Source organism: Podarcis tiliguerta (genome assembly GCF_965153285.1).
Source record: "Podarcis tiliguerta genome assembly, chromosome: 9".
NCBI lineage: Eukaryota > Metazoa > Chordata > Lepidosauria > Squamata > Lacertidae > Podarcis > Podarcis tiliguerta.
Window position 1 is genome coordinate 25,741,714 of NC_139542.1, and position 23,467 is coordinate 25,765,180.

Consider the following 23,467-nt stretch of genomic DNA (forward strand, 5'->3'; position numbering starts at 1 on the left):
CCCACAGAATGTGCATGATCCCACAGGCAAATGTTTCCTCTTTTCCATGATTTTGGGGGCTTATACTAAGATGCTTTAGAAGCATTGACATTAGAATCACAGTTGCACTGTTCTCCATGAAAAGGTATTATGTGTGGGAAAACTCCCGCATAGTTACAGAAGCATAACCAACTCCCCCCCCCTTTTTTTTTGAGAGGGTCAGGTGCTCTGATGCTTTTGAAAGACAGGGAAGCACGGCAAATATCAAAAGATCTATCCCAGAATATATGTAGTGGTTGGCAAGAATACCTGTCTGCAATCACCAGTGGGAGTCAACATGTGCAGGGGCACTTAGACACTAGAAAGAGCGAGAGGTCATCGCTCAGTGGCATATGCTTTGAATATACTACTCAAGATATTCCATCTCCAGTTAAAAGGTGTGGGAGAGGCCTGAGATTTTGGAGAGCCAAATCAGAGGACAAAAAATACTGGACTAGTGTCATCCTTTGTAGAAGGCGGTTTCATATGTTCATTTGTCATTTTCCTGCAGGCAAACAAACATTTGTGCCACATCTGATTAATGATAATATAATTGTTCTGAGTTATATACCGTATTTTTTGCTCTATAAGACGCGCTTTTCCCCTCCTAAAAAGTAAGGGGAGATGTGTGTGCGTCTTATGGAGCGAATGCAGGCGGGAGGCTCTGCTCAGCACTCCCTTTAAGGAGCCGTGTGGAGCATGTGTGCGGCTCTTTGGGGCTTTTCCCCGAGGAGGGAGAAGGGCTCCCTCCCCGAGGAGGGAAAAGCCCCGAAGAGCCGCACACACACTCCACGCGCTCTTTAAAGGGAGCGCAGCTCTTGGCGGAGCCTTAGCCGTGCGCTGTGTTGCTTTCTTATTTCTTGTTTTCCTCCCCTAAAAACTAGGTGCGTCTTATGGTCCAGTGCGTCTAATAGTCATTAATAACATGGGGAAAGATGTTAATAAAAGCACGGCCAATCCTGTAGATACATATTTTACAAATAGACTGACAAATTGATCTCATGCTACAAGAGATAAGAAGCAATAAAATAGCAAATAAAGTGTGGTGCTCATGTTGGTAATTGAAAGGGAGAGGGGGGAAATTAACTTCTCTGTTGCTGGATTACTTGCAACTCCCCTCAGGCACAAGAGATGAGTCATGGTAGGTGACCCGTTGAAAACATCTCCTTCAGCAGAATGTGAACCATGAAGAATGGAACGAACGGACACCACATCTTCTGCATAAATCAACTGTGATAAATACTATGTGCAGATTTTTTAGTCATCTCCTCTTTAAAAAGGATGACAAGCCACACAGGCAAAGGAGCAACTAGCAGAATAGTTTAAGTCTGCTGATTCATCCTTAGATGTTAGGTGATTGACAGGTAGGTGTCCACAACTGCTGTCAAAATGGTCCACGGGGGGGGGGTGCACGTGGTCTGTGAGGGAGGGTGAAGTGGACAGGGCAGCATGTTCCTACACTCAGTATAGGCCAGGAAAAGGAGTGAACCAACCACCTCAAGTGGCATAAACTCCCAAAGCAGAGAAGTGGCACCAATTTCCAGCAAGATCTTGCTGAACTTTCACATGATCTCACAGAGTGCAACAGATTTCATGAGTAGCTCCTAGCCACATAAAGGCATACAGCAACTTTTGCTATCCCACTAACTATGAATTGCTAAGTTAGTTGTCATTTCAAAAATCTATCATCCCCCCCCCCCATGGGATTGAAAACAGCACAACAGCTCCGGGACTGGTATAATTATTCTACCTGTGTCTGTCTGTATATGCATCGGAGGAGCAAGCAAACTTGAGATGCTGCAGATCCAAGGCTGCCCTTAGCTCAGCGCATGTCATTTCCTACAGCTGTGGATTAATGCCACAGAGCTCTCTGCCACTGCAACAAGGAAAGCTCTGGTGGCAGACCCCTTCTCTGCCTAAAAGCATTGCTCATCACTCAGCTGTTCTAAGAACTCGAGAGAGAAAAAAATCCCACTTTCCTGCAAATGTCAACTCCTCACAGCCAAAGACAACCTCAATGTTCTCCTATCTCTTATAAACATTTTAGTCTTTAAAATATTACATCATTTAATATTTGGTAGAGTACAGCATACAGCTGCATCAGAACTGCCCATGACCCTTGTTTATATTGCTCTGTGGGACACAATATGTAGAGAGCTGAGCAATTGTGGACATGGTCAGTGGGGTGGGAAGCCTCACCCTTTCCAAAATGGTGGAAATGGACACTACAGGTTTCCAGAGGAAAGCATGAATGAAAAGAGCAGGCTTCAGAATGAAAAGAGCAGACTGGGAGGGCACCCAAAAGCACAAACACTAATGGGATATACCAAGAGCAGAATAAAATGCAAGAAGAAGGGACAGTTCTTCAGCAAGCTGAAGAAAGGGATTGAAGTAATAAAGTTCTGAGCCAAATGCCAATAGCGGATATGACCTTGGTCATTCCGGTTTGATGAATGACAGCTGCACAGACAAACCCAGAACATCAGCTTGAAATATACCTTATCATTCATTGCAAACAGAATTAAGACTTTCCAGACAAGAAAGGGATAGGGGGACCTTTGGCTACGCTGGCTGGGGGTGATGGGAGCTGACATCCAACAAGGAGCACGGTGCTGACAATGCCCAAGGTTGCAGGTTCGATCCCCGTATGGGATGGCTGCATATTCCTGCATTGCAGGGGGTTAGACTAGATGATCCTCAGGGTCTCTTCCAACTCTACAATTCTATGATATGGAGGGCCACAGGTTTCCCACCCTGGAGTAAAGTTACTCGACTATTAAGAACAAGTTTGATGAACGGTGGCGATTCAAATGATGTGTCTATTTCTTGCTAACTTCACCAGCATCGTTACCAGAAAACACAAAGTGCAGCACTATAGGAATGAGCGAGGTAGACTGCTACAATTACAAATGACATTTACCTAGCAGAAAGAGGCTAGCAGCGGTGTATTTGTCACCAGAAAGCAATCAGCTCCAAATCACTGCAAATAAATCAGCTCACTGTGAATAAACAGCCATTGGACAGGTTTCAGAAGTGAGACACATCATTCTCTCAATGCCAATGGAATTATCACGTTCAGACCCAGCTTGCGCTCTAGAAGATCAACACTGCCTGAAGGAACTACTTTGCTATGTGCCAAAGGTTCGCATATGAACCATTCTGTTTTATTTCAGCTTATTTAAACAGCCCCCATCAATGTTTCGCAGAATATTAAAGAGTGCCTCTCGGTCAGAATTTTGCGAGTGATCCTGTAGCTTAAACCTTTTTAGGGAGAGAGAACAGGCTGACCTTTTTGCACTGTTCCAAATAGGTATGTGCAATTTACCCCATTTCTGTGATCTTGGGGCAGGAGAATGGTGTCTGGAAATGGCAAACACATGGCTCACACATAATGTCTTTGGCATGACAGTCTGCAAGATTGCATCCATCCAGTTCTTTGAAGCGCATGAAAGTAGCATTACAAAGCAAAAGTGAGGTGAAAATGGGATTGCTTTCCTATAACAGCTGTTAAAAGTCAGGATATTGGAGGAATCTACTACTTATAGATGAGATTCAGCTCAGCTCTTGGGCAGTCTGTGTATATTAGGGGAAAGTGTGCCTACATTTGTGAAAATAACATAAAAATGTGTATTGGGGAAAATTGATAAAAAAGTGTACATTAGCCAAAACTGCATGCAAATACTCACATGATATATAATCTCTTGCATTTTAAAACAAAAGGCCCACATTGAAGAAAATTAGCATGTCAGAGTTCTCGTTCTGTCTTCTTGATACACATTCACAGCAATATATATAATCAATCATATTTCTAACCCACCTTTCTTCCAAAGAGCTCAAGGTGATACACACACACCCATTTTATCCTAACAACAACCCTGTGAGGTTGTTCCGTTAGGCTGAGAGACTCCTATTGGGCCAAGGTCACCTGGCAAGTTTCATGGATTTGAACCCTGGTCTCCCAAGTCCTAGTCCGATATTCTAACCACTACACCACACGGGCTCTCACTGGTGTAACCCCTCACCTGAAGCATAAAAAGCTCAGGAAATTATTGTCCGACCAAATGCTTTGACTCACAGAATGACCTTCAGAATCGGAACGACTTTCAGACTCACAATCTGAAAGCTACAGAACCTGGAATATCAGATGCATTTGGATCTAACCCATCTCTTTCCATGAATGCTAGCTATTGACTTATCAAGGTTGCTAACAGGTCCTTGAGAAGGCAGGTGGCACTGCAAGACAGTGCATGCTGCCTTTCCAAAATGCTTGATTTTTCTCTGCTGCAATCTCAGATTACAAAGCAGGTTCCCGAGTGGAATCTCCATGGCAAGCCAGTGGCTCTCATTATTGGCTTGCTTAAAATATACCCTTTGGCAGACATTATTCTCCTGGCCCTCATCTCAGCAGAAGGCGGCCACCATCAAAAGAGAAGTCCAAACAAATGAGCCATTAGTACCAAGTGGTTGTTTCCAGCTGATTTATGGCCTCTTTTGTGCTGCACTGCATTACTTCCTACAAGTCTTGAGGCCTGCTCCTAATTTCCATGGCAGGCTCGCTTTATTGTCTCTGTGTCAGAGCAGGGCAGAAAATAGCAACACATTTAGCAGAGCTTCACAAATTACACCAAGAAAATGGATTTTGAATCTCCCCCTCCTTGCAGCTGGTGGAACGTTCAGCATCCTACAGACTCTCTGAAGGAATGCTTTTTTCAACTATAGAAACTGAAGCTAATACAGAAAACACTGCACCAGCCAATTACATTTGCATCCTACCTCAGTGTTAAAAGAAATGTACCCATTTCTTTGTTTCCTACATCACTCCTGTCTTGCCAGAGGCAGAAGGGTTCTGTATTGAAGCAAACACAAAACACAAGTAGTGAAGGCAGCCTGAAATCACTAAGCAGCAGGCCTCATCACACTCAATGATACAGATCCTCTCCTTTACACTAGACACAAGAATTGAATAGCCAAACATGCCAAGACACAAAAATAGGATAAACTAACATACCAGACCCTTCTTTACAAAATGGTACCAGGCAAACAAGCCCTCCTTCATACAAAGATAGAATACTAACCAAACTTCAATCTTCATGGAGCTCCAGGGAGGTAGCAGTGAAGACCTGTCCAGCCAGGCTATGCAGCACTTATTTCAGCTTAGGCCTGCTTCGAAGCTCCTTTCTCTCTGGTTCAGGCCCTGTGATTTTTTAAGCTACCTTCACCTGGCTTTACTGTAATTAACTTCACCTGGCTTGGGTGTCTCATGATCTAGGCCAGCAGGCAAGCACAGTAATTAACCTACAGCTGGGTTATCTCTGAGAACAGAAGCCCTTCTGCCAGCAATCAAGTCAGCAGGAGTCAGCATTAGAATCACTGCTGCTTATGGGGATATGGAGGGTTAACAATTCCTCTTGCATATTTTCACAACAATCCCCTGACCACTGAAACAACAGGATCAGTGACTCATGCTGGAAGTTTCCACTTCAGCTGCATATGTTGTCGTGGTTTGACAACACTGACATGAACTTATGTTCTGGCTATTTTACTTGATCCTTCTGAACAGGCGTGAAAGATAGCCATGGGGGTGGGGGTGGGGAGACCAACCATTCTACTCTAACATATGACTCAGCCTTAGACAGTGGTGCACTGATTTCTAGTCCAAAGTCCTACCCAGAGTGCACCACTGGCTCAAGGCCAACCTTCTCTAACCTGCTGCCCTCCAGATCTTTTGCACTACAACTCGTCAGACCCAGCCAGGGATGAGGGTTGTGATCAATAACATCAGGAAGGCACTAGATTGGGAAAAGGTTCTCTAGAGGATTATAACATTTCATCTAATAAGCAGTTTCAGTTTATGACCCTGATATCAAGGAGATACTCCTGAAACACATTTATCGGTTAATGGAAAATTATCTCATAATGAACACGTTAACATTAACAATCTATCAGGCTTGCAATGGTCCTGCAATGATTCGGTTTACTTCCAAAGGAGTTGTTTTGCTTGGATCTTACACAGAACCACTAAAAGGCAATCATGCTTTTGGTATCATTTTCTGCCCCCATAAGAGAAGTGTGTGTGTGTGTGTGTGTGTGTGTGTGTGTGTGTATTGTGTGGTCAGCACCAATTACTAATTTGGAAGCAGTAGGCTTAGCACTGTTGGAAACAGAGCACTGGGCAGGATTTGTCCAGTGCAGGAGGACTGTTGTTTTACATTCAGTTAATACACATGTTAAACTTTATATTGGGTATTCCCCCCTTGAAGTCTATGGGTCAGTAGTTGACCGCCAGCCACTACAGCAGCAGCTCAAGCAAGTAAATTCTGGTCTGGAACATTTGCATAGTTTCTGTAAAGTAGTCCTGGAAAAGGAGCAATTTTGCTATTCACGTGGTTGAAAAGCCAAAGACAGGAGCCAGACTGGCTGTCAGCAAAGGAGAGGAAAACAAACACATTTCCACAGCTTTATCTATATGCATTTATGGGTGCTGAGCACAGAAGCAAAATAAACAATGCTGTCAGGGCCATTGACAATAAAAACAGAGGCACTATAATAAATGGTCTCACAAGTGATGGCTGTTCTCTCTAATGTGTTCTGTTGTAGGAGGGAGACTGATCACTCCCAGTTTAGGCGCCAGGGAGCAAACCCAAACAAGCAAATTATGTGTATTGCATCCAACCAAGAGGAGAGTTCAGTCAAAGATAAATGGTTCTGGAAAGGGCTTTTAATGGGAAAAGCCCAGAGTTTCTTTGCAAGCTACATGTGAGCAATGAAAGCTGCACATTCTTGTTGTTGGCACCTGTCTGTCTTGAAAGACAATGGAGTGTGCCTCTGTGGATGAAGCCAAACCCCAGAGTGACCTCTTCAGGATGCAAACCTGGGCAGGGCATGTGGAGGTCCTGGGCTGCTCAGATGGAAAGACCCCCCTCAGCCTCACTGAAGTGGTCCAAAGGAAAGCAGAGCAATACATCTAGCACCAGCTTGGATGCAGGAGTTGCTGGAAGGAGGCGTACAAGACACCATCCAACCATCTTAGGGACTCCACTCTGGATTTCTGCAGGGTTTACTCCTTAGCCTTTTCTTCTCCCAAAGGTATCTCACAAGGCAGCAGAGGTTTAGGATCAGTTTTCCTTCCCCTAGATGGGCTACCTTCCCAGGTTGATGAGCCCCATCTGCCCCACGTTTCCCTCTACAGCACCTGCAGAAACTGCCTTCTTCACCATTGGACCCACTATTCATCTTGCCTGCTCAATCCACCAGAGCCTGTCTTTGCATGCATGCATGACTTCCCCTGAATACAAAGACAGGGTCCAGCAGGCTGAGCGGATGATTTAGTGTACCTAAAACAATGGCACAGAGGGTGAGATAAAGCAAGTCCAGTAGGAGATTTCATCAAACTTCTCAAAGCCATCCAAAAAGACTCCTATCACTCACCTGAGCTTCATCGGTGGTACCAAAGATGATGGAAACTGGCTTTGATGGGCAAAACAGCATAGCAGATGCAGCTGGTCAATGGTCTTCCACAGTCATACTCCTTCACAGTAAGACAGTACCCCTTGCCCCAGTCATTTCACATGGTAACAAACTTTTTATTAAAAGCCATGAAATATTTTGGATGGATGTATTTACCTTGGAAACTGTGTCATCTTGCTGGGTCCTAATGCGAGATTTTAATATTCTGTGTTTATATTTAAACACAGTTATTTACACTGTTGCTCCATGACTATAGGATTCCATTTTTGTGGGGGTAGAACATGGATGCCCCATCCATCCATCCATCCATCCATCCATCCACACATACCCTTTGTATACAAAATATCTGATGAAGGCTTCTGACTTCAGAGGTAGGACATCCACGGTACTTGCAGGAGATCCCAGGTGCCATCTGCAGCTGATGTTGGGCTGGGAGGGCCCCCTGCCTGGCAGCCTGGAGAGCCACAGTCAGACAGGGTAGGCAATGCTGAGCTAGCTGGACCAATTGATCTGACTTGGTAATATGGCAGTTTCCTGTGTTCCTATCTAGGAGGCAAACATTTTAACAAAGATCACTATCATAACCACCAAAGAAGCAAATTACAGGCCAATGAGGCACAACAGCATGGCAAGCATTCATGGTAAGAACGTCTTTTAGAATGGTTTAAATTGTATTTGCTATTGGAATAGTTTTAACTGCAATTGTAACTGTTCTGAGATGTTTTTAATTGTCATTGTTTTAATCTGCCTTGGACTGTTTGCAGGAGGAAGGGCAGGATAGAAATTCAACAAATGGACAAACAAAACAAACAAAGAAAGAAACAATGCATGTCTATTATTTTGCATTTTGGAGGTTGCAACACTGATCTTCTAAGATCTCTGGCACATTTGGTTAAATAGATATGCCTCTGGTTCAGTTCTGTCCATACTGGCCTTAATTTGGTGCACAATATTCTTCTTTGCAAGGGGGGGGGGAGACCATGGAGGAGGGATGGGAGGAATTCCACATTTTAGGCAACTGTGCGTTTGCTACAAACAGCAATAACAACAACTGATTCCAGGTATCACCCCGCTGACAACACATGCATTGCTGTTGTTAATTAGAAACCAAAAATAGAAAAAATTATCATAGCCTCCTTGTAAGGTACCCTGAGAGATGGTGGCGTGATTGGGGAAGAGGCATCGTCTTCATAAAGTTATGATTTCCCAAGAAGCATGAATGCTGAACTTATTTTAAAAGTTAAATATGTTCCAAGAGAGTCTATAATCCAGTCACACTCCTGTAGGAATTGAAGAGTGGGAAGAGATACGTTAACAATCAAGCATTACTGTTACCACCTTTTCATTTCTCTGGACTTTAGGACAAGTTTTTATTTTTAAAAATAATGTATTAAACTGCTTTGAAACATACAACCTTCTTCCTTCACGGAAAGCTGCAAGTTCACGTTGATGGGGGTGGGGTGTTCAGTGAATAAATCTACAACGTCAACCAGTGTTACACAGGAACGGTTTCCAACAATTTTCGCAGTCATGGTGGCTCCTGAAACTACTGCCTTAACTCATGGTAACAACCGCAAAATGAACTCAAATTACATCAGCTAAAAATTTTTTTTCCAGGGAAAAAAAAACATATGGAAGAGGCCCTAAGATCTACTTGGATGCTCCCCAAAACCAAACCTTGGAATAGCAAGCAAGCGACCGCCAGATGGCAGCAAACTGAAAGTTTTAGCCAAGCACAGAAACGCAGGATAGTTGCAGCTATCTCAAACTGACACAATGGGGAAAAAATGTTTTCCCATGACCATATATGATATTGACCCTCTTCCCTCTCCAACTCCTAACCCTCTCCCAAGTAACAGAACTGTTTAATGTTTTTCTGAATGCCTATTCAGAAAAAAATCCCATTAAGTTCAGTGTGCATAGGAGAGGATTGGAGGGGTGGGTGGAACCTGATTCTTCTAACACCTCATTTCATATATGCCCACTTGACTGCTTTGATCTGCAGAACTGGCCCTGCTACAGGTGCCATGTAATACTCCTTCTGCATTGGAAGAAATCTACCTTTTAGCGTGCAAGCTGCTACACTACTCCCTGCCAGAGACATCAAGAAGGTCTTTGCTGTACTCTTTTCAATGCCTACTTAAAATCTGCTTCTGCAAAACTTGAGATTCCTCAGAGCCTGTCAACATTATTTCCCTCTTTGCACATGTGTATGTATGTGCATGTGCGCGTGCAATTTGCCTACATCAGGAGTGGCACTCACAGCCTGAACATCAGAATCAAGCGTCACATTCTCAAATGAAAACAATGAGAGCCAAGTGTCAGCAGAAATCACAAATTTATTAATTCTTAAATATATCAGTCAGTTCTTTACCATTATGGCAAGAAATATATATATATATACATGGTGTCGCATGGTAAACTGCAGTGTTTTGAAAATGACAAAGGGTTAGGTGTGTAATTCAGTTGGAGTGCAGAGAAGTAATTCACATGATATCCCCCCCCCCTTGCCCCTCACATCTCAGTGTGGAAAACAGACCTGACCTAGAGTAATATGGCAACACCACATGCTATGGTAAAAAGTGTAAAAAAGAGAAAGAGAAAGAAAAGAAAAGAAAAACATCCTACACCTAATTTTGTTAAATGTAAATACACTTATACCACCTAAAGCCGCTTCACAAAAGAAGAAATTGATTTAATTTTTTTAAAAAACAAAATGCACGAGGCCACTGTGCCTTTTCACAGATCCCGTTTGCGGGTTAATATGGCTCAAGACATTTACTGTAGATGCTTGTTATAAACATTTCCGTGGGTTGTATAAGAATCATCACCAGAGAAGCTTAAATTTCTCTAACATATATATGTATACTAGGAACAACATCAAGATGTAAGGAATAAGATCCACTTTTGATTAGTAATCAATACAGAGAAATGAAAGTTATACAAATTAGGACCTTTTTTTTTGTCTGCTTTAAAAATTTCAAGCTGCTGCAAGTTGTAAATTTAACTTACTAAAAAAGAACATTGATCAAAGTATCATGCGCTATACACCATTACAGAAAACCGGTAGCCCAGTGTTAACCAAAGAGAAGAAACAAACAAAAGTATATATTTTTTTCAAAAGGGAAAAAAAACCCCTATTTTTATTGTTAACTTTTAAAGAGGAGCAATGCTTGCAGGAATATAATTTCACATCTACACAACAGAAGCAATCAAATGGCAACTGAGCAATCTGTTCTAAACAGACACTGAATTTATTTCCTGCTTACTTTGCATGTATATATGCAGCAACAGGGGGAAATAGTTAATAAAGCTGCAATAAGTATTTTAATCCACACTGTTCAAGGATGTTGATGAGCCATGAGAAAATAGATAAAATTATTATGGCAAAAGCATAACAGTTTTATTAGAAAACAGATGTTTTCTTGGTAGTTTCCTTTTTGTCAGTTAATAAACTGTTACAAAGAAAATTAAGACAAGCAAGCTCCTGATACTAAGCTTTTAAGGCCTAATTGTCCTAGAGTATCTTGACTAGAGCATCAGTTTAAAAAACCCTCTACAACTTGCTTTAATAAATGTACTGTACATTACTTTACCCTTTTAACCACTAAAACCCATCTCATATTAATGTGCTCACTGCTTGGCTCTGAACAAATGAGAAAAAATACTTCAAAACATCTCCTCTTCCCCTGCACTTACAACTACAAAGCTAAATAAATTGTTAAAAATAAACTGAATTTGCTGACCAGATAAGAACAGTGACAGATACTTCTAGCAAGGTCAAGCCAGTAAATTATGCCATTTCCCCCCAGTTTACCTACAGTGACTCATAACAAAGATGGCTCCTTGAAGGAAAAGCCTACAGAAATGCTTTGGTCTAAACCCAGTATTTCTACCCATGTGTCCTACAATAACAAAGGTGCTGTTAGTAGGAATTATTTCTACTATGAGCAAAGCAATGCAGATTGTCTTTAAGGTCAAACGAGCCAGAAAACAGAAGTAGTGAAAATTAAAACAAAGTTAACTGATTATTTTTTTAACCTTCATTCCCTTAGTTTGCACATGAAGATATTACTCATCTTCTGGCATGAGAAGTATACTCTGTATATTCTCTAGCATTTTACTTGCCCTCCCTCTTTTCTCCCGTGTCTTCTTTTCTTCCATTTTCAGTTTGCACGGAACATCCATTCCCTTCACTGAAGTGTAAACAAAAAGTACCAATGGAATATACAACAAAATGATGCATCGTAAATGTATCACATGTAGAAACTTCACAGCTTCATGCACTCGAAGAACATGCATGAAGAGGGCAATGGAGTGGCCGAGATGGTAGCCAACCAAGTGCAGAGTGTGGAGGACAGATTGTGGCACCGCAGACATTTAGCTAGGAGGGGTGAGAGGAAAGATGGGAGGAAGAGAGAGGGAGAGGGAGAGGGAGAGGGAGAGGGAGAGGGAGAGGGGGAGAGAGAGAGAGAGAGAGAGAGAGATTGAGAGAGAGAGAGACTAACATTAATTGCTGAAATATTACTTTCGGGGCTAAATCATAATTTCCAAAAAAATAAACTAAAACATTAAGATTTTGTGTGCGTTTGTGTGTATTTATATATGTACATACACAGAGAAATCAAATTACATACATCACTATTTTCATATTCAAACTACTGTGACATCTCAATGTTTAATAAAAAGTAGGTAAAGGTAAAGGACCCCTGACAGTTAAGTCCAATCATGAAGGACTCGGGGTTGCAGCGCTCGTCTCGCTTTACTGGCCAAGGGAGCCGACGTTTGTCGGCAGACAGTTTTTCTGGGTCATGTGGCCAGCATGACTACGCCACTTCTGGTGAAACCACAGCAGCACACGGAAATGCCGTTGACTTTCCCGCCGGAGTGGTACCTATTTATCTACTTGCACTTTGATGTGCTTTCGAACTGCTAGGTTGGCAGGAGCAGGGACTGAGCAACGGGAGCTCACCCCGTCGCGGGGATTCGAACCACTGACCTTCCAACTGGCAAGCCCTAGGCTCTGTGGTTTACACCACAGCGCCACCCACGTCCCTTTATTAAAAGTACAAACAGGTGCAAATTATCCATGCATCCTTTTTTGTTTATCCCTTGTAGGGAATTGCTCAATAACATCCATCCTCATTCAAATAAATCAACATGATAATGATTTGATCAAGACAAAGATATAAGCAAAGCTTTGTCCATCACATGCTATTGTGAATTACAACTCAAGTTTCCACTATGCAATACAGGTGATGCCCCATTTATGCAGGGGTTCTGTTTCGGGCCCATGTGCGCATACACAAAATTGCGAAAAACTGTGAGCACCCTGGTGAGTCCTCCTAAACCATACCTGGCCGTCCCTTTGGCTTGTAGGAATGGGGAATTGCCTATACTGTATTTAAGGTGTGCCGAAAGCCTGAACACTCTGATGCTATCTTGGTCAATGCATCTTGTTGTTTCCAGACTGCAGATAATACACTGATCCTGAGCAAAAGTAATTAATTAGGAGTATTTCTAAACAACTTAATATTTAAAAATCTCTAAGCCATATACAAAGATAAAACCTAAAGACCCTAAAACAATATAAAAGTGTAATAAAAACGCAGATAAAACATAAAACCCTGGTAAAATAATATTTGTTCTAAATAAATATTGGAAAAAACAGGCAAAAAGAAGAATTCAGTAACATGCTCCAATCTTATGGGGCTAGGGAAATCTGGTCTGAAGGGCTCAACAGTAATCATGTAGACAGAAGCTGTAGAGCAGATGGGAGCTGCAGCTTTTGATTCATTTTGTTGATTCAATAAAGGGAGAATTTGTGGCCACTACCCAGCCAAAATTAAATAATATTAGAAACGTGTATTTACAGCAGCTGAGTGGGCTTCATTCTGCACTTGAATTTGTGCAGATTCATCGCTGCAAATTCTAAGGAACCAGTTGCAATGGTTTCGAAAGCTGATTTGGTGCATACTGAGGTAGATAGAAAATGGAAGTAGCAGTCAGCAACTTGCTTGGCCTGGGCATATCAAATGCTCTATGCTCCCTTCAAGAGACACCTGGCTGATAGGCCTGGAAGACAAGTAACTGGGGCCAAAGAAAAGAGCTCTTAAACGGATGGGCAGACGACAAACTGAAGATGAGAATGCTTTACTCACTTGATAGGTACTGTTGGTGATCCTGAACGGTGGAAGTGAACATTCTGCCATTTCCCATCGCGGCGGTGCCAGACTCGCGTCTCTTCCGACTGCATTGTCTTGGGCATCCCACTCCCATCCATGTACTGAGTCAGCCGTATGTACGCAATGCAGGCAGCATCATCCCCCACCAGGTGGACATGTGGATTCAGGATGATGGTGTGGACTGGCTTGTTGCTCTTAGACAAAGCTACAGGGAGGAATGGCACATGGTATAAAACTCATAATGCACAAATGGGATGCAGCCCTGAATAAAACATGGGCATGCTTCTAAAAATGTAGATCCTGAGCTCCTGAGCTCTAAATGGGAGTTGAAAATACACTGAATTTTGTGTGGCTTGTGTGTCCACAGAAGTTAATGTGTTACATTAAGGCGGAATCTTGCTGAGGCAGAGATATTAATTAAAAGAAGATGCAGAAATTTGTTTTTTGTTTTTTTAATAAAAAAAACCCTTGACCCTTGATCATACTAGTGATCGTCAACATCTATTCCTCGATCACAGATGTGACAATGGAGAAAACTTAACATGTGAAGCAAAAATTCATGGATCGTATGTGGAGAGTGTTTAAAGTGCTTCAAATGAACTCTCTAAATAATCCTTACAACCACCAAATAACATCTTGGTTAGCGACTAACATGTATGACCCCCTGAAATTTTGCCTGTGAGGGAATATGGTCCCTTGGCTGAAAAGGGCTTCCTATTCTTAGGTTACATGTCAAAATGCATTTAACATGCCTGGGTTTGTTTGGTCACATATACATTTGGGCTTCCCTCACAGAATCCTGGGTACTGTAGTTTGTAAAAAGGTGCTGTGAAGCAGAGCTCTTTCTCTCAGGGGTAAAGCACAGTCGCCAAAATTCCCTGGGGGAAACCATGACTGCTAAAGTGGCATGAATGTGCTTTAAATGTGTGTTGTTGTTTACACAGCTGCTGTGGGGCAGCTGGCGATCTGGACCGGAACCATGGCATGCCAACAGGGCATTAAATGATTGTGCGTTGCCAAAATAAAGTTGAAACGAGCCTTGAAGCACGGCCTTGAAGCACATCCTTCACATCTGCTTAGCAACGAGAATTCTGCCCTGCAACAGGTGTCTTTATCAGGGCAGTCAGTGTGTCTGACAGAATATGTGAGTCTGTCTCTCTAACCGGAGCAGAGATATAGTTCTGTTTCTTATTTTATATGTAGACCAGTGGTGTTGTGCAACTTGTAATGTAAATAAGAAAGACTTTAGAGAAGAATTGGATGGGTGAGGTGGCTATTCCTGTCACAGGAATTCACCAAGAGAGGGCTGGACTGCTGCTGCAAAGACACAGGAAGACTTTCTGAGGAACTCTGCTGAGACAAAGAAAAGGAACCCCAAGATTTGGAGCTCACACACTAACAATTAACCCCTTTTCCTGTGTTCCAGTCCCAACAAATTCTGCACCACCCCTTATTCTGTACAGGCTGTTATTTCTCCTGGGAGGGGCATTGAGGAATATGTATGAAACTGAAGTTTACTCAGCTGAATGGATGAGAAAATTCAACTACCTTATTTATTTTGCGAGGCAATTCTCTTCTAGAGAAGAACTGGTGCTGGTTCAAAACATGCCCGAATTAAAGTTAACATCCATTTTATGTGTGTATATGCAACTGGTATCCTGCTTCATCAGAGTATAATAATGCCAACAGTAATGATGGGGGAAGGAAGGAGCAAAGTGTGATGGGGGGGGGGCAGGGATACAGTTAAGTGAGAACAGCTTGCTCTCTTATCTACTGATCCAACCATGGGTGAAATCCTTTTTCCCACTATGCATGCTGGATTGCCTCCATGTATGCAAATACGAGAGCATTTGTTGTTGTTGTTGTTTTGCAAGACCTGCAGGGTGCCGTTATTATGCAGAAGCAAAAAGCTGTTTATACCATAATTTACACATTTACACATTAGTGGATTGTTATCCAAAGAGAAACGCTGTGTTTTCTCCACTAGCTTGCTTGTGGATATACAGCGAGGAAACATGTACCTTCCTGAGTAAAAATGAAGCTTCTGTTCCTTTTATGTGGCTCAGGCACTGAACCTTAAAAAGAGGATTTATATTCCTCTGCAGTGTACGAACAATCAGCCCCTATGGGACACTGATGTGTTTCGAGCACTATAACAATAGATCAGTCTTGTAAAGTGAGCTGCTGCTAAAGGGGCAGTGAGATTTGCTGAAGAAATTTATCAGAGTTATTTCAAATGAGATTTTAGCAGGCACCATAAGGGGGTTTCTACAGGAGTTATTGTCTAATAAATAGGTCTTCCTTGTTTTTTCCAGCAAAGAAGTAAACAAAAAAATCAACACTCACGGAGCAAAACAGACTTAACTCACACACACACACACACACACACACACACGGTACAGATACAAATCAAGCTATTAGTGCTTTACAAATGGTTGCTCTTCGAGATACATGCGACAACTCACATTCTACTTAGAGGGACAATAATAACTGATCTTTTTTTAAAACAGCAACAAATACAATTATTAATAACATTTATTTAACATAAGGGCCTCAGAGTCTGTTTATTTGCAATGCCATGCTGCTGCCACAGGTTACTTCCACATCCTCTTCATGTGACTTTTTGGCATAGAAACAATTCCATGAAACAATTCAATCACATATGTTTCTTCAGTGGCTGCATTTGGATGCCACAACACACACAGTAAACCATGGCTTATTGTGATGGGAGAGAACCTAGCCTCCGGCTGGCTTGCATGCTCCTCTCTCTTACTCAATTCCTCTGCTGCTGAGTAGCATGGAATTGTTCATTTGTTTTCGAGAAACCTTAACATGTCACATTTTTGAAACCTGGCAAACTGGATACAATTTTAGTTATGGCTTCCTTGAACAAGCCAATTTCAAGTCATGAAACTGGGCCTGTTAATCGTTTAGGGAAGAGCTTTCCAAACTGTGTGTCTCGACACGTTAGTGTGTCGGCTGCAGTGTGTAGGTGTGTCGCTGAAAATGCTCCCTGTGCTCCTCCCGGGGCTGGGAAGGGATTTGCTTAACCTCCAGTTTGCCAGTAAAACTGAATAACTGTGTCACGAAATGATGCATGTTTAAAAAGTGTGTCACCAACATGGAAAGTCTGGGAAGCTATGGTTTAGGGATTCAGGCGTAACACTAAACTGAGGTCATGCTGCATTTGGTGTGGCTGCCACTTGGTGGCCACATAACCTGCAAAGCATGATTGCACTTTGCATGTTTATGTCTATAGGAAGAAATTGTTCAAATCCCACATACTTCCTATAATGCACTGTAGCAGTGTCAATTCTTTGTTGTGGTGGGGGACACAGGCAATTTGCTATCAGTTACTTATTTATAACTGGAAACAGGGAGGCCTTTTCAGATATATAATGTGGTGGAAAAAAGCCCACATAGCAAGACAGAGAAGCATTGTAGGCTCCTGATACACAAAGAAGTGCCTAATTTCAGACACTGGAACAAATGAGTTTACTAGGTCAGGAGCAAAACCTGCAGTTGTGAGGCCACTTTCCTAACAACTCATATCATGCTCACTTCATCTGAATAAGGGGGAGGTTTCCATGGTTCACTTGCATGTAAAAGGTCCCAGGGTTCAATCCCCAGTATTTCCAATTAAAAAAGAGCAGGTGATTCAAATTTCTAAGCCCATTTCATGGATCAGAGGGAATGTTGGGAAGCTTTCCCCCATTTAATCAAACAAATACGAAGTGCAAAAGAGTATAATATTTCCAACAACTGGTCCTTAACATCTCCCAGATACACAAGACCTCAAATTATCTGAATTACTATTAACATACCATTCTCAAAGTAAAACCGGTGGAAGTCCATTCCCTCTACAAGATTTCCCAAAGCTTCAGGTTCAAATGAGGTGAGGCCTGGATCACAGATCTTCCTACAGGGAGGAGAAAAGACTCATTTCAAGAGCCATTCAGATTAAAGATCAACCAAGTGGAGGACTGGACTGTCATCTTCCAGATTCAATGGAACCAACAAACCACATGAAGGTGTAAAATATGCTTAGTTCTATGCCCTAGGTGCTGCAGAGTTAAATGAGCAATATACATGAGCAAGATATATTTTTTATCTTTACTGATGGTGAAGATTCAGCCATGGTTGGATTCAGATATCCTGACCAGGCAGCTTAACACTGCTGCTGGTGGTCTGCAACCCAGTCAGATTGCAAGAATTTCCATGAACATTGCAGCTTGGAGAAGTGTGGCTGTGCGGTTGCACAGTTAAACTATGGAACTCACTTCCACAGGAGGCAATGGTGACCACTGACATATTGCTTTAAAAGAGGATTCCATACATTCATGGAGGTAAAGGCTAACAATCACTTCTAGCCATGATAGCTATGCTCTGTCACCACTAACAGAGGCAGAATGTTTCTGAATACCAGTTGCTGGAAACTGCAGGATGGGAAAGTGCTCTTGTACTCAGTTCCTGCTTGCATCTGGTTGGAACAGGATGCCATACCAGACATGCCATCTGCCCGATCACTAGATTAGGCTCTTCTAATGTTCTTACTATTTTCTGGAACCAATCCTCAAAGGAGGGCTGGAACCCAAATAGTCTCTCCTAAACTCATCGCACCAGGTGGTCTACCAAGATAATCATCAATGGTCCAGCAGAACCAACAGGGACATACTCCCCCTTGTCTAGCTTCTAGAAAACACTGTCTAACAAGGTGAGCAAAGCTGCCCCAGTCCCAAAACTAGACCTGAATACCGATCGAAATGGTTCTCGATAATCTGTCCCAAGAACCCATGGAGCAGAGATGCTACCACACACGGAAATCCTGTTCAAGAATGGGAAATACAAGACTTGTTGGTAATCAACATAGTGAAGCCTATTAGTTAAGACTGTCTCACAAGAGTCGTATTAAGGATGGGACAATGCATTCCTCTTAGGAGACATTCATCACTCTTCTTACCCACTCTACCTAGCTTCCTCTGGCTAGGTTTAATCAGCCAGAATGGGCAAAGTCTCAAGTGTATACAAGAAGTCACACACTTGCTTCATAAAAACATGCGAAGAGCCCTGCTAGATTAGGTCAAAGGGCTATCTAGTCCCACACTCTTCTCAAAGTGGTCAACCAGTTGCGAATGTGACTTCCCACAGTGAAGACAGAACATCTAGCCTTATATGTTTTATTATCCATTTCTATGAAGTGTATTTGGATTATTTTACTGTCTATGAACATTTACGGAATTCTTTGTTCTCACAACTGTGCAAACTAGACACTGGATACAGCCTTCAGCATTTGTACCCCATCTCAAGAAAAATAAAATGAATGCAACTTACGTGTAGGCTTCAAAATCCCCATTATTGATAGCTTCAATCAGCTGCTCAGTAACCTTGATAATCTCCTGCTTACGAGCTGAAGACAAGACAGAGACATGAATAAGATGGCACATTCAGAGGTATTTGCACAGTGCAATGGAAACCAGCAGAACAAAAGACTCTCAGGGTATTATAGAGTTGAAGCCATTGAGATTTCTGCCCAATCAACGTGATTGCCCTTCATTCACTGACGCCTCTTCTCTTCTCCTCCCTCCCAACATTATAGCAAGAAGAGTTAAGTTGCTGTTAGAACTTGGTACATTTTTTGTTTGTTTGAAGAGATATCAAGCAAATGCCAGAGATATATTTGGAAAGGATTTTTGTAATCTATAAAGCTTTTAGAGAAAATTGTAAAGGAAAGAATCCTTTGCAGAATCTAGCAGACTATGCCACTTGAGTTTGATTCTCTCATGCATGCCATCTAGCTTCATCTTCCAGTTTCTGTAACTTCAAAGGTGGGATGTGCACATTTCCTGTAATCAAATCACCAGAAAATATCTGTAAACTATTGAGATGCCCATAAAATGGTGGACCGGCTATGGAAACATGGCCACAAAGATACAGCCAGTACCCATCAAAATGTCCTTTCCAAAGTGACTTTGATCTACCTTTGTTTCCTTTGGGGTCCAATGCTTTCTTCCTCTCTTCCTTCCTTGGGTTCATTATATCTGCCTGTTACTCAGCTGTGCTTCCAGAAAGTAGCTATGCCCTAATCCTGGGTGGGGAACAGGATTTGGCCAGCAGGCCTGATCCAGACCTCACCCACTCACTGCAGGCTGCTCCCGTGCCAATCGCTTCTTGTCACAATGATGGCAAGTGATCCAAAATACGTTTTCCTTAACTGATGTGGCCTGAATTGTACTTGCAAACAGAGATATGTGCCATCTGGGTGGGCTATATAGGTTTGCTTTGCTCTTTAGGTATTTTTCAGTATGGATTTTCTAATGAGCAACAGTACAGAATCTGCTGATACCATTCCCTAAGCCTTACTTCTGTTGCATTCAAAAGTAGCATGTGTGTTTCACAGAATGGGCAACTCATATTTAGTTTGCAGTACTCCTTGTTCACAATATAGAAAATCCAGAAAGCCAGAGGTTAGGAGATTACTTTTCAATAGGAACACCGTGAATGGGTATCTCTCAACTTAATTCAGTTTGTGACAACAACTGAATCAGGCTTATATTTCTGCAGCTTTTAACTGCATGAACTGTATCAGCTGACCTGAAAGCAATGTACCTGCACAATCCTACAACCCCAGGAAATGAGATAAAGGAAGCCTTGTTGCTGCTGTACACGGCTGTGGCTGTACGTTTCTATCACATCTGGCACCATTTCTTCCAGCACTACTCACACCCCCCCAACACACAAACTCACTTTTGTGTGTGTGTGTACATTTCATTAGCACAATAGGGGCTTGGCAGGATTAGCTTTCTCACACATTTGTCAAGGGTCTTCACACCAAATACCAACTGCAGCTCAGAGCATATATCCATGCAGTTACACTATGCTGTCCGTTCCAGTTGAATAGGTGCAAACCATCAAGAAGGTGAATTTCTTTCCTACTCAATAAAGGCACAGGAGTCTTCTGGCTCTAAAATGATTGCTTCTGCTACAAGCAGCACAGTGCTCAGTTATATGAGAAACTTCACTCTCTTGCCCTTGCCTGAGTCATTGGAAAGCTGACCCGCAAGCATGATGAGAGCAAGCAAAACTTGGGAGCAAGAAATACAAATAACAGAAATGCTTCATCACCGTGCTGAATGCAGCTACAGGTTTATACATGGGATGTAAGATTTTTAGTAGGAAATAAGACCAGAAAGGTGTTTTTTTTTTTAAAAAAATGCAGAACGACAAGAGTTTGAGAAAGGCCTTCAACAGCAAACGACCTGAGAGAACTTCAAAAGAAAGATTATCAAGAGAAACACAGTTTTCAATGCCTGACTTGTTGGCTGTCCAATTTAAGGGCATAATGTTCCTTCTTCATGTGATATCTTTTCTCATTCTTGCAGTTCTCTTTCAGTTTCTTTCCAGCCTGTCAACCTTTTTCTCCTTTTCACTTCAAAGCTTCCGACCGAACACAACAACCCTGATTGCAGTCATGCTGTAGCACCTCCATCTTGGATCCAATTGCTTTTGAAACTATCGCCTGTTAATGGCACTGGCTTTTTGAGCTACAGCATTCCCTTGCTCAGTCACATTCTGTTTGGTTCCCATAAGCTTTTCTAGCACAGCTACAGCTTGACATAGCCAGTTAGGTCCCATTCTTTTGCGAATCTGGCTTCTTTTCCCATTACATGCCAATTTACATTAGGTGCATACTGTGTTTTATTTAATCACTCCTGTACATGTACACACACACACACACACACACACACACACACACACACTTATATACAAATATACCTTCCGCAATCCTGAATCCTGTTGCACACACTTAGGGTCTCACCAATGATATCCTTTACTACTTGCAGAGCTGCAATCTCATTCGCACATTACTGGCAAACAAGATAGTTGGATCATAGTTGGAAGGGACCCTAAGAGTCATCTAGGCCAAACCCCTGCAATGCAGGAATCTCAACTAAAGCATCCATGACAGATGGCCATCCAATCTCTGCTTAAAAACCTCCACGGGATGCACAAGATGAGAAATAATCTAAGAGGAGGAATGATGCTTGGATTCTGAAGTTCTGCAGCATATATGATACCCAAGGCCAAGTATTACAAAGAGTTGCTTCTTTTGTAGGATGATAACAGCAAAGCCAGCTGAAGGCTACATAAAGACTAAGGCAGGAGTGGGGAACCTGTGGCCCTTCAAACGTTATTGGATTCCAAATCCCATCAGCCTCAGCCAGCGTGGCCAAAGGTCAGGGAGAATGGAAGTTGTAGCTCAGAAATAACCAGAGTGCCAAAGGTTCCCTACCACTTTAATAGGAGATAGCCTGGCATCTGTTTGCCTTAAGTTGGTGCTTATACCATTGATCAGGGCTGGATGTTTCTCTGTTCATACCCATTCTTGGAGAAGGGGAGCTGTGGCCATGCAAGTGGTCTTTCTGTGAGTACAACTTTCTTTCCATGAATGGAAGGAACGTCTATGTATGGAGCAACAACCCTGGATCCAACCCAAACTTAGCTCATCACAACATCTACTGAATCAAAGACATGTACCATGCATGCTTCAGGTTGGCCCTTGGTCTCTGAATTACAGATTTGCCGTCAACCTTCATAATCAAGCGTCAGATAGTCTAAAGTTTTTCGAAGGCATGGAGTTAAATCATGTACTCTGGCTTAATTGGTGTGCACACTGGGTTCAGAGTTGTACACATGCAACAAATTTGGTGCGGCTCTTATGAACCAGAGTTGGGAATCCCTACTGGCAAGAAGGAGTGACCAGCTCATACACATTTGAAGGTAACTATCATGGGATGGAAGATGGAGAGTGCTGGCAACCTCTGCAAACAGACCAATTGCACGGTTTATGTGTTCAGAGTTGAGCAGCTGGGTGATCACCGAGCTTAATCTAAAACTCATCAAAGCTGAAATAGAAAATTTAAGTCTTTGGAATTTAATATGAATTCCAAATATTATTACTTTATTTTAGCATAATCCTCCCGTTTCACTTTATATGCTTATGCCGCCAGGAATGCTTGTGTGTCGCAATAAGTCCTCCGAAGGGTTGAGGAAGGCATAGGCCAGGGGCAAGTATTGCATTTTGACCCAAGCCTCTACAAAAAACAAAAAAACCCCTCCACATGCATGCATGCATGCATGCAAGGAGGTTGAGGGCATTTAATACAGCTTCTTGCTGCAGTGATTTATTCCTGTACTCATATAGTGACTCCAAAGAAGTTCAGAATCTATTGTATCACCCTCTACAAGGAAGACTGCTGTGCCATATGATCATATCCACACCATACATTTAAAGCACTCATGCCCCTTTAGCAGACATCCCCCCCCCCCCGAATCCTGGAAAACTAGTTTGCTAAGAGTGCTGGGATCTGTATTGCTGTGAGGGGTCTCTCAGCCCCCTTAAAAAACTATGTTCCCCATGATTGTTTCAGGAAAGCCATGACTATTAAAGTGGTATAAGACTGTTTTAAATGTATGGTACGGATAGTCACTCTGCTCTAGAAAATCAATTTCTGGGTTTTTTCCTGAAACCAGAAGGTGGTGGCAATCACCATCACTTAGGAACCAGTCAGACCAATGGTCCATCTACCTCCCCAAGGTCTTAGACAGGAGTCTTTTCAAGCAAAGCAAAACTGGATCTGGCTAAAACTTACTTGGGGGAACAGGTAATGTGAATAATACATATCATTCATATGAAAATTATTTAAGTTCCTACTGAAGAGTAGGGTTGTTTTTTTCTTCAAATGAAAAGCCAGAGACATTTATTTAATATGTTTTGAATGACTTTATGGCGAACCTAA

The 23,467-nt window shown here is 42.2% G+C and overlaps 1 protein-coding gene and 1 long non-coding RNA gene across 16 annotated transcripts in view; both read right to left on the reverse strand.

Annotated features, from left to right (window-relative positions):
- Positions 1-5,539, reverse strand: part of LOC310685435 — a 36,288-nt gene extending 30,749 nt beyond the window's left edge. For both annotated transcript variants that reach the window (XR_014515252.1, XR_014515253.1), the window contains exon 1: positions 5,094-5,539. This is a non-coding gene — a long non-coding RNA (uncharacterized lncRNA). The remainder of the gene's footprint in view (positions 1-5,093) is intronic.
- Positions 5,540-9,806: 4,267 nt separating this feature from the next.
- The window catches only part of CAMK2D (calcium/calmodulin dependent protein kinase II delta), a 139,552-nt gene continuing 125,891 nt past the window's right edge, over positions 9,807-23,467 (reverse strand). For 13 of the 14 annotated variants that reach the window (XM_083457401.1, XM_083457406.1, XM_083457408.1 and 10 more), the window contains 4 exons: positions 19,002-19,077; positions 17,495-17,589; positions 13,647-13,875; positions 9,807-11,869 (listed from right to left, as the gene is read on the reverse strand). In XM_083457401.1, the coding sequence (XP_083313527.1) occupies positions 11,866-11,869; positions 13,647-13,875; positions 17,495-17,589; positions 19,002-19,077 (404 nt within the window). In that variant the 3' untranslated portion in view covers positions 9,807-11,865. The remainder of the gene's footprint in view (positions 11,870-13,646; positions 13,876-17,494; positions 17,590-19,001; positions 19,078-23,467) is intronic. The other variant, XM_083457405.1, reaches the window with a different exon arrangement.